General features: G+C 38.5%; 2 protein-coding genes and 1 pseudogene across 2 annotated transcripts; 1 reads left to right on the forward strand and 2 right to left on the reverse strand.

The window, feature by feature from the left end:
- Nucleotides 1–110: 110 nt before the first annotated feature.
- On the forward strand, nt 111–6,048 carry LOC120015231. The gene is made up of 6 exons (XM_038867539.1): nt 111–341; nt 839–1,309; nt 2,127–2,437; nt 2,536–2,592; nt 4,279–4,706; nt 5,543–6,048. The coding sequence occupies exons 2-6, from the start codon at nt 903–905 to the stop codon at nt 5,813–5,815; spliced, it is 1,476 nt and encodes a 491-aa protein (XP_038723467.1). The 5' UTR covers nt 111–341; nt 839–902; the 3' UTR covers nt 5,816–6,048.
- Nucleotides 6,049–6,208: 160 nt separating this feature from the next.
- Nucleotides 6,209–7,657, reverse strand: LOC120015126 (annotated as a pseudogene).
- Nucleotides 7,658–8,526: 869 nt separating this feature from the next.
- LOC120014421 (lysine-rich arabinogalactan protein 18-like) lies at nt 8,527–10,350 on the reverse strand. Its single transcript, XM_038866368.1, has 2 exons — nt 9,695–10,350; nt 8,527–8,836 (listed from the first exon to the last, which is right to left on the reverse strand). The coding sequence occupies exons 1-2, from the start codon at nt 10,280–10,282 to the stop codon at nt 8,768–8,770; spliced, it is 657 nt and encodes a 218-aa protein (XP_038722296.1). The 5' UTR covers nt 10,283–10,350; the 3' UTR covers nt 8,527–8,767.
- Between the last annotated feature and the right edge of the window lie 1,186 nt (nt 10,351–11,536).

The raw sequence follows: 11,536 nt of genomic DNA on the forward strand, positions 1-11,536 counted from the left end.
GGTTTCCCAATCCGATGGTTGGTTTGATCTCGTCACGTATGGGCCACGATCCGATGGCCCACGTTTCTTTAAATCTGATTTTTATTTTATTTTATTTTATTTTTGACAGCGAGGTGTCTGTTGGGAAAGGTTCTAAAAAAGTAAAGAGTGACCATGGGCTATATGGGGTATGATTCATGTTAAAATACCAAATACATAGAGAAAGAACAATGGAATCGCGTACTAAGACGATTGAGAAGACAAGTTGATTTACTGGTATCGAATTCGAAGCCCAACCTCTGCGACGATTACAGTATCATTGTTCTCCTTCTTCTTCCTCGTCGAATTTAGTCCTTCAACAGGTATCTTCATTCTCCTGTTTCAAATCGCGGATAGAAATCTAATCTGTCCTTTTGAAATCTCGATTTCTTTTTTGGTTTGTGAATTGTGATTTCTTTTTTTTTTGATGCTTTGATGAGAGTGGGTTTACTGTGATGTTAGGGAAATTGGTGCCCTGGCTTGTATTTATAGTCAGCGACAACTATTTCAATCAGTCGTGTGTTTTTTTTTTTCTTAATCAATCTAATTGATGTTTAAGATCGCTCAGGGGATTTGCTCTGTAGAAAATTATTTTTTTAATTTTATTATCGGTTTATGATTGGGCGTTACGTATATAAACTCAGGGCGTCTGACACTAATTCTGCACCATCAATATATTAATTACAAGATTGATTTGATATATATTTTTTAACCACGTAGAAGAATTCCGGCCAAACGACCGGGGTTTCTTTCAGATTCGATTGCAGAGTGTCTTGATGCCTTAATAAGTCATTAGTACGATGGGTTTCTTGTTGTGCAGGTTATGTGTACTGGAATTATTTGGCTATTGCTAGGTCATATGATTCTTATTTGATGATATTAGTATGGGCCCCGACTTAGACTTCAAGGAGCCGTCAGAATTTCCAATGGAAGTTTCGGCTAGAAAGAATGGGAACATATCACGGGATGCAGAAGATAAGCCCATGCAATGTGCAAGTAACTATGAGGACAATAACTTTGATATGGATGTAGTGAATAAAGACCAGAATAAGTTACAGTATGGAAGTCAGGATGTGGAAGTTAATGTAACTGAGTGTACAAATTCTAGTGACATTGGGAAGGTTGAAGACAACTATCAGGATGCAACTGAAAGTATGAGTTCTTTTGGGGACACAGTATCCAGTACTGAGAATAATTCAATGTTGAGTGATACTGAAGTTGAGTCAAGTTTACGTTATCGGAATACGTCTCCATCAATAATCGATGGCTGTGGGGGAGCATTTCAAACCAGGTATTAATTATTTTTTTCTCAAAGAGAAAGTTATTAAGGGGCTTGAAATGGTTTACAATGCATTACTAATATGGGATGTTACAAGTTTGATGAAGTTGTGATCACAAAATAATGTATAAGTAATTGGGTGTGGGTTGGGATATGTATTCTGCTATTTAATTTTAAATGAGTACAACTTGACTTAAAGGTTTGGTTGTTCATAAATGGTTTTATTGAATGTTAATACGATTGGATTTTTTACAGTGTGGTAAGGTGATTGATAGTTTTTGAAGGCCAACAATTCTCACATCTTCTGGTTGACAATTACATAAAGAATATGGCCAGATTAGTTTCAGCTGTCAAATTTTATTTTTAGGAATTTGCAAATTGTTGGAATCATTGAAGCCCTTGTCCTTTTGGCATAGAGATTTGGGACATTAAATATTAATAATTTACTTACAAACCCTTTGGGATTTTCAACATCATTGTAACGATCTTTAGAGAATGCTGTCGATTTGCTCAATTCTAGGCAGTGACATAATTTTGGTTGTTTTGGTGCTTTTGTTTTCTTTCTTGTTTGTGGCTTACTGATTTGCTTTGATTGCATGATAATGGGATAATGATTTTGCCATGGATGCATCCAGTTTAAGTGATGAATAAACTCACACGTCTAGAGAGAAGTTTTACTCATAATAAGAAATTGTATAAGTAAACAAATCAGTTGTTTGATTTACTTTCATGCTCTAAATGGGTTTTTTTTCCTATGTCTTTCTTGAGAGTGGTAGACTGTGTTGGTTCCATGACACGGTTTTGGTTCATGCATGTTTATATTTCTTAGGAGGAAAAAGCTGACAGATCATTGGAGGAATTTTGTTCACCCTCTTATGTGGCGTTGTAAATGGATGGAACTTCAAATTAAGGAATTGCACTCTCAAGCGCTGAAGTATGACAGAGAACTTGCCGAATATGATGAAAGAAAGCAGTTTGATTGTGAAAAGTCGGCTTTAGAAGGTTTTGACGCAAAGTCACTACCATATTCGAGTTATATTCAGAGGAAGAAAGTCATGCAGAGAAAGAAAAGAAGACGAATTGAAGATACTGTTGATATGGCATCATATATGCTGCAACATAACGTATTTTCCTATTATGGTATAGGATTCACGACCATTGCTTTGTGCTGCATCCCTTATTTCTGCTGGAAATGGTGACTTTATCAATTTTAAACTTTTTATTTCTTTTCGCTCCAGTGACTAAGAGACCCACTGTTCACGGTGCTTCAATGGACAATTCTTTCGGTAGTTTAAGTAAGAATCTTGTCCTTTTCTCTCAGCTTGGTTTTTTATGGGTTATAACGTAAAGATGAGAAAGTACTCTTCCTTTTATGTTACATATCTATAAAAGGGAGTTTAAAAAAAGAAGGAAAATGCTTAGCAAAATCATTTCTATAATTGTCGCATCATTTGCTTGTGGATCTAGTATTTATAAGTTTTGGTTGGTTTTTTATTGTTCAATAGCAGTCTTGTCAGACGCGCCTACGCACTCAGGTTACACATTCCTGGGCACTCTGGTTCAGGGAAATTAGGCGTGCACCTACATGACGTTTTCAATTTTGGATTGGTTTTAGGCCTTAAATATAAAATGTGGATGACTTCAAAACAAAACTAGGCTGGGGTTGGAAAGATATAACTTGTAATTGACCCAGAATCTGTTGATTAAAAAGAACTAATGGGCAAATCTATAATCAAAAGAATAGAAGTTGCCTGACAGATGCACTCCAGCCTTTGAAAAAAGCTCCATGTGAAACCTTTGACTTTATGTGCGGGCGTATTTAATGTTGTGAAAGAGGAGCATTATTCCATGATGTTAATGAGGGTGGTGATGATGAGGTGGGTATTGATGATATTGGAAGACCACATCAAGAATCTTTACTAGATCATGTTATTGATCATGAACTAGGATATTATATGTTTTTGTTGGTCTAGTTGTGAGTTATGACTTTCTTTGAACACTTGAAAAAAAAATCTTTGCTCATTTTATCCTTGATTTCCTTATGTGTATCTGGGAATTTGTGGACTTAGTACCTTAAGGTTGTTTCACTTCTGATAACAGTGGTGAAAAGAATTGATGGATATGGATGGATGAAAGGATTGTGATTTGGGAACTTCTTTGATTCAAGATGAGATTGAGTTTCGCAGTTCGATATGATTCAATCATTCTTGTCCTCATCTTTTTGAAACTTAAGTTGACCACGCTAATAAAGTTAGCGATGGAGTGAAGAAAATGATTTCAATTTCTATATTGTAAAAAAAAAAAGAGCAATTCACAGTTGTTATGTTTATATTCAACATGACTTTGCTGCTTGCATTTATTGGAAATTTTTATTAATTTCATTTCTCTAAAGTAATTGCTTTATTGCATTTATTCTGTATTGTTGTCTTGGAAGACATTGGCCTCAACATGGAGTTGCGATACCTCATTTATATGCTTGTTAGATTGACTTATAACCTTAGCTTAGTTTTTTTCCCCTCCCGCTCTAGCTGTTTCGTATATTAGATTATGTGAAGCGACCAGTAATAATTGAGATTTAACAACACAAATCTTGACATGATGTTATGATTTCTGACTTTCAGTTGTTAAGTGCATAATGCCACGATCTATTTCTGGAATAAGAGATTGTCAGTATGTATGTACTAAAAAATTATATTTGAAGAGTGTTCATTCTGCCCTGAAAAAATCTATGGTACCTGATAGGCTGATATCTTACTTAGACATGCTTAAAACTTCATGATAATATTGGTAGAGTTGACTCTCATGCTTTGACTGCCCAATTTTTGGTATTTTGATATTTTAAGAGTGTTCATTCTTTGTGAAAAACTCTCAGGGGTACCTGATATCTTACTTAGACATGGTTAAAACTTTTAGCACAATATTGGTTGAGCCGACTCTCATGGTTTGACACTTTGACTACCCAATTTTTCGTATTCTTGCAGACAAGACTGTCAATCATAATGATGAGTTTGGGTTTCATGATAGAGGGTCATCTCTTGAATTCAGAGAGGATGACAATACTCTGGAGCCAATCCTAAAGAAGGTTGAAATGATGCAATCACAAGTTCATAATCTTAAGTCCCGAATTGATAAGGTTTTGAGCGAAAATCCTGGAAAGTTTTGCTCCATCAATGATTTGAGCTTGCTTGCATCAGTTGATGCATCTACCAGTTCTGGTCTTGCTGCTTCTCGGAAGAATGGAAATAAGAAGGATGTCAAGGCGTTGAACACTTTTTCTGAACATATGTCCAATTGTGACGTGGGCGATCTTATGCCTGAAGCTGTGGTTTCAAGTCACCGAGAGGTGAACCCATTTCCTGATATGATTGAAAGGATGGGCCAGCCTCAGACTGGGGTTTTATGTGAACATGTATGTTTCTTTTTGCCTTCTACCTAGAGCTATTTAATAAAACTAGTTTTTCTCCATTGGTTAAGGAACACTGTTTAACCTCATGTTTATGTGAGTATTATTCCTGCAAGTCATCTGAAGGCTTTTATACATGCAAGCACGCTCATGAAGTGGTGTTGAGGATGACAATGCTAAAGACATTGAAGTTTTAGTTGAGAATGAAAGAAATAGATATAATTATTCTTATTACACGTATATTTCATAGTGGTAAACTGGTACCGTGTCCACATGTGCGCACCTTTCATTTTGATGTGCATCATTTGTATATATTTCATATGACCCTACTCTTTTTCCCCAAGAATTACTTGGTTCATATAATCAACCTAGCTCAAACTCTTTATATGCCTTGCAGTTGCTACGAAATAGCCTTGTTGTGAAACTTTCCTTTTGCCAGCTACTTCGATGAAATGTACATTAGTTTTTTTCTCAGGAGGATTTTCATTGATGATGTGTTTATCCTGCTGGTTAGGTGGGTGAATGTTTGGCTGTTTGCCTGTTTGCCCTACCTGCATGTTAGCATTTGACGAGGAAAAGAACTCCGATTATGGATGTCTACGTCCTGTAGATAGTATGGCTGCGTTATCATGCCATTGAAATGCTTATACTAGTCTATTGCCGTTACCAATAATTCCTGCGGACTCTTTAATTTCGAAAAAAATTGAACAATAATGTAGAATGCTATGGACTGTGATTCTTAGGACTTGCTGGAATGTGCAGTTCATTTAGAGTCATCGCAACACTTACAGTTGTGCTATTACATTTTTGACATATTTAACTGATGTGCTTGGTGTCTGCAGACCGGGGAAGGACTTGTGTTACACAATCAGGCAGCCAAGGAATTATTGCAGAACTTTGACAGCACTATGAATTTGCTGACTGAGACGCCTCTGGAACCAACTAAAGAGCAGACAGTTTCAGCTCCAGGAGTTGTCTTGGCATTGGAGACTTCTGTCCCTCATGAACAATCGAATGTGAAATCACTATCCAATTCCAGATCACGTGTCTCTAACTCAAAGCGAAAGCAGGGTAGGCGAAATTCTGGAATGGGTGGACAGAGCCGGAGGTCTTAGGTGAACCGAGTAGAGGATAAAAATATTTTTACGAGAAGTGTATGGCATTGCTCATGCACAGTTGATGAAATGTTTTTTTAGGCCCTCTTGTGTAATGGAAACACCTGTATTCTGTTTATATTTCTCCCATAATTCAGTTATTGTTTTGAATCTTTCGATAGCTTTGGAAGAAAAGTGTATTTTCTGGAAAAATTCAGATATCCATGCCTATATTAAGACTTTGATCTACCATATCTACTTTTTAATTTCTCAATAATGTTGCGGGCCTACTACCTGTCATTGCAGAGCTGAAATTATGGTGAGTTGGGTCTTCCTGGTCAGGGTACTGAGTTTTTGGATAAAAATTATGGTGATATGAAACATATTTCCTCATATTTGAACTTGACAGAAGAAGATTCTACAAGGAAAGAATGTTCTGGTACGGGGAAGGAGTTGATTGATCTTGAGGGCTATGTCACAATTCTGCATCTATGCCAAGGTTAGGTTACCGCTTTTCCACATTGTACCTTTTTTAATCATCTCTAGATTATGTGCTCTTTGATTGCATGAATTATAGATTGTACCTCTTACCTTGTTAATATTTGTAAATCCTTTCAATCACCAATACCTGCTCGTTTTAGAGAGAAAGCAAAATGAGTTCAGTATACTACACATTCCAATCTGCTGAAATAGTAACAATTGACTCACACACAAATGGTAATTACATGTAATGTGCACACATTTTATGCTATATTTTATGTCGGCCTGTTGCAGATGCTATATTTTCCAGGAACATTCCTTTGTTAACCTGATAGACCTATGACCTATCACTAAGAAATATAAGGAGAGGGCGCAAGCAGCAAGGAGGGACACATGTTTAAGTGGGAAAGGAACACTGGTGGTCTTTCTATTAGTGTCAGCTATTATTCTACCAATTTCTATTAGGTTTTGGAGTCAAGTCACAAATTGGAGGTCCTATGCTCCTCAAAAGCTAGGGTTGTAACTTTTCTATTTCATTTCTCTGCAATTTCAGTTTGATTTACCATTATCACTGCCAATTGTCTCATCAATCTCCTTGTTTCTAGTCTGAGATTTGCTGGTTCCTGTCATAACCTTGGTGAAGACGAGGGTCAACACTGTTGCTGATGGCACAAAAATGACATCAGGTATAGTATAACCTTAATTTTCTTTAACTGAGGCACATCTCCCCAGCTTTTTTGGCTTCCATGGCTGCTGGGGATGTTACTATTCTGGTTATTATGGTAGAATCATCTAGCTTGCTAAGCTTCACACTCTTCTTCATGAAGTCAGTAAATTATTTCCTTTTCTCTGACTCTGTTGCTTTCTTCCAATTTTTGAACCATTCCTGCATGAAATTATATTTAATGGAAAGTAGTGCGAGATTGGAAATGAAGATGCTAAGCTACTGCTGACAGACCACTACTTCCTTGCTTGATGGTACATCGTCGTTTTTTCCCAGGCACTGCTGAGTTGAAGGTGCTGGATAAGATACGTTTAACAGAATAACAGGTAATAATCAGACAGTTGTGTTTGAGAATTGTTTGTGTTTGAAACTAATGGTCAGACCTTTGAACGATTTCCCTCTATTAAGCAGCTGTAACTGTGATCTCTGACTCGAAGATATCAAGAATGGCAGTTTGGAAGTCGAAGTCTTTGATATCTTTATCCACAAATTGCCTGTAGAGATGCTCCTGTCACGAAATTCAGCATCTGTGTAGAAGGCAAACCTATCACAAAAGCGACGAGTTCAGTTCACGAACGCAGGTAAGAATACAAAGTCCTAAAAGGATTTTCTATCAGGGATTGCTTACCTTTTCCCACGAAACTCGTGAAATTACCCATTGCGCAAATGTCTTGAACATAATAGGTTCAATGGTTGTGTCTATATATAAATTAGTAGAGGAGAAGGTGCCAAGGAAGAAAGAATGACTTGTTAATTCAATTTACTAATTTAGGGAAGGAATATTCATCGTCTCGTTTTGATTTTTTTTTCCCTTTCCTGAAGCCAGGTTCCAGGCTTGAAACTAGACATAAACGTGAATTAGGTGGTCCTGTCATCAAATCCCTCTAGGCTCTAGTTCTATCTATCCGCCTCATTGATCCGTACAGCATAGCTGTTTAGACCCTATCGAGTCCATTAATGGATTTTCTTTTAGTTTTTCACAGTTTGACGTTATTGAACCTGTGCGTTCTCTATTGTCGTCGCCACCACTTGAGTCGCTTTGTTCTTATTTCTCGTTAGTGAACGTTCATTTTAATTAGGAATTGCCCAAAGAGAAGATTTTCGTCCTCTCACGCTTTCTCCTTTAATCGTTTGTAAGTAGAATGTTTGTCGTTGCTATAAAGTAGATTCCTTGTGTCTTTCATCATCTTGATCTTGAAGATGAACTCAGAAGAGGCCACGGGTGGGTTTCTCTTTTGATCGTCACGATATATAATAGTATCACACTAAAGAGTCTTAGCTCCTTCGGCTTATAAAGGAGCTCTGTGTTGGGGTTTTGCTGCAGTGGACGATACATACTTAACCCGACTAAAGTTCACTCCCTGGTACAGACAAAAAAAAAAAAACAACGCTTGATATGATTTGCTGAAACATCTTTATTGGTAGGAAGTAGGAACTGTTCTTTATCATGTATGGTAAGTAAAGAATGCAAGTAACAGATGATGCAAAATCAAGCAAGAAAAAGTAAACACCATAAGTAACAAAAAAAGAGTAAAAAAACTGGAAAGTTCCTCCAATTATATCTCAAAGAATACAAGCAAATGTGGTAAATCCCCTCGTGATACCAGACAAAACGAGCTGGTGAAGAACAACAGTTTAGACAAAATAAATAAATATCAAATGTGACCTCGATCGTAATAACGAAGAGAACAGGGGTGTTAAAGATTAAAAATAATAAGATTATCGTTCAATAATTAACACCACCCGCGCCAGTATTATTACAGTATTGCTTAGAAGATAAACGCCAGAACAGCCAATCCCAATCCACCGACAAGGCTCCTCATCCTCTCTGCTCCACTCTGCCATTTGGTTTAAAAAACTAAGGGTTAGAACTCAATTCATTTATACAATATTGACTAAAAATTAAAATACTCTTATATGTAGTATTTCTTTAATTCTTTATACTCGATTTCAGATCCGATTCTCTCATTGGCTAGGGAGGTCTGGCGCAAGAAGACACACTTGCGCCACCGAGATGCGTGTACCCCTAACGTGGCTAACGTGCACCATGAGTATACGCTTACCAGAAGTGGCAAGTGTTCAGTGTTCTACACTTGAACACTTGTTTCACAATGCATTATCACTGGTTAGGGCAAATGCAATGGTAAAGTGGTATTGGGCCAACAAAGATGTTGTCTTTTGCTGATGTGGCTGTATTGTAAAATGTGTTTTGCTTATGTGGCTGTATTGGGATAAGTGTTTTGCTGATGTGGATGTATTGATATTTGATGTTTTGGTGTAGTTTTGTTGTGGATAATATGGAGGAATGAAATGTTGTTGGGTTGGGTGGAAAGAGAAAGTGTGTGGGAAGAAAAAGTGTATAGAAATTTGTGTTTTGCTGATGTGGCTGTATTAGAATACGTGTTTGACTTGACTTTTTGTGTAATAGAGGTGGGACCGGGACAACAAAAATATTGGCCCAGTAAATTGTTTGTCATTGCATTTGCCCTTACTAAATAAAACATCAACGCACTGTTAATGGTGAAGCACGAGGCACAACGCGCTTAGAAAATATCATATGCAACAGTCAACAAGTCTTTTGTGCCGGCTTTAGCCTAGATCTTCTATGAGAGTTCCAGATCTGGACGGGCATTGCACTCTAATAAATGTGGGAGACTAAATAAACCACTACATATGAACTGATCAACTGAACATACCTGATCATTCAATGCAGGGCCGGGAGAGGCAGCAACGTCCGAGTTAGGTCCAGGAGCCTCCGCTGGAGGTGCGGGAGGGCTGAGCAACGTTGGCGAAGGAGCTGGTGCGTGGTGCTTCTTGGACTTCTTCTTACTCGGGGCCGGAGCAGGAACCTCCGCTGTCGGTGCAGTGGCAGGAGCTGGAGGTGCAGTGGCTGGTGCGGGGGGAGAAGTGGCAGGTGGTGTACTGACAGGAGCAGGTGCGGGAGGAGATTTCGCTGGAGGAGAGCTCACCGGAACCTGAGCGGGAGGTGAGCTCACTGGAGTCACCGCCGGGGGTGTAGATGCGGAAGGTGTAGATGCAGGTGTCTGTACAGGAGCAGGTACGGCCTGCTTTGAAGGAGAAGCAGCCGGAGTAGTAGCCGACGGTGCAGATGCAGGAGTTGTTGCGGGAGCAGGCGTAGGTTTGGCTGGGGCTTTTGCTGGAGCTGCAGGAGTTGTGGTCGGAGCTGCAGGAGTTGTGGTCGGTGCCGCTGCTGGCGATTGACCTCCAACGCCGGCTACAATGAGGCATAACAATGCAATTCCGAGCACGCTATTACGATCCATCGCTTGAAGATTTAGAGACAGGGAAAGACAGAGAGAGAGAAACGCACGGAGAGAGTAAATTATAGATAGTGGCAGAGTACATATATAGAGCAAGAAAATGAGTTCGATAAACGGTAAGGTTCAGGTAGATCTGGTTCGTCCAGTGGTGATGGGACCTACATTCACATGGGTCCAGATTAGCCGTTGATTAAACGTATAAACTTTCAGGCCCCACGCAGTGGTTTCAGACCAAGCGACACCGTAATGTGCGATTGATCCAGTCTGGCTGGGCCCAATGGAGTCCATAAGAGCAACTACATATTTTGTTGTGGATGGGTTTTAAGTAATTTTTGTTGGTGTTGGTTTTGAGACTGAAGGTGATACGAGACAGCTGGATAAGTAGCCGGGGCGCAGAGTTGTAAGTTCGTAACCACCCACTAAAGGATGGCCACGTGCGTTGTTCCAGCTGTCATTGTAGGTGACTGTAGTTGGATCATTAGGCTACCGTCAGAGAATGGGGCCCAGTCCAAAATAAGGAAAAGAAAGAAAAAAAAAACATACCTTGCTTGTAAGTTTTAACTCCTGCTTTTGTAGTTACAAAATAATATGTAAGTATATGTAGACCTCTATTAAGTGATAACAAATCCAATAAAGCGAATACCTGCTCCCTAAATGTTATTAGAACATGGGCCCACTTATGGGCTTTACTTTACTTAATGATTGTTATTAATAATACTGCTGAGTGCTGAGGCTTTGTTTTGGGTCAATTGACAAACCCCGTGGCCAGAACCATCAATACACATTCAATGCATTGCTCTGTCATGATGTATAGTCAAGATACACCTAAAAGTAACGATTGAAGAGAATAAAAAAACGAAAAGGAAACAAAATTTTGTTTGCCTGAATTATTGATGCATATGATTTACCGGTGATTTTTTTCATACTTAAATAAGAGAGCAACAGAAACAAAATAGTTGAGCTTGAAGGGCCACAAGACAACATGCTGGTGTGGGTCGTGATTTCTTTGTTTCTACGTGTTTATTGTTATTATTTTCATTTTCATGAGATAGAAAGGTTGTGGTCCCAAGCCAGAAGAGAAATTATACAAGGATTAGCAACTGTTTTCGCTTTTTTTATTTAATATACGGAGGCTATAGAAAGGTTGTGGTCCCACTTGGGACAAGTCGTGTGCGTGACTACAAGTGTATTGCGCTAAATGATAATCTAATTAGGTAGAGTCTATATGATTTCACCTATGAAAATGATTTATATCCC

This window comes from Tripterygium wilfordii, chromosome 14, assembly GCF_013401445.1.
Source record: "Tripterygium wilfordii isolate XIE 37 chromosome 14, ASM1340144v1, whole genome shotgun sequence".
In the NCBI taxonomy this organism is placed as follows: domain Eukaryota; kingdom Viridiplantae; phylum Streptophyta; class Magnoliopsida; order Celastrales; family Celastraceae; genus Tripterygium; species Tripterygium wilfordii.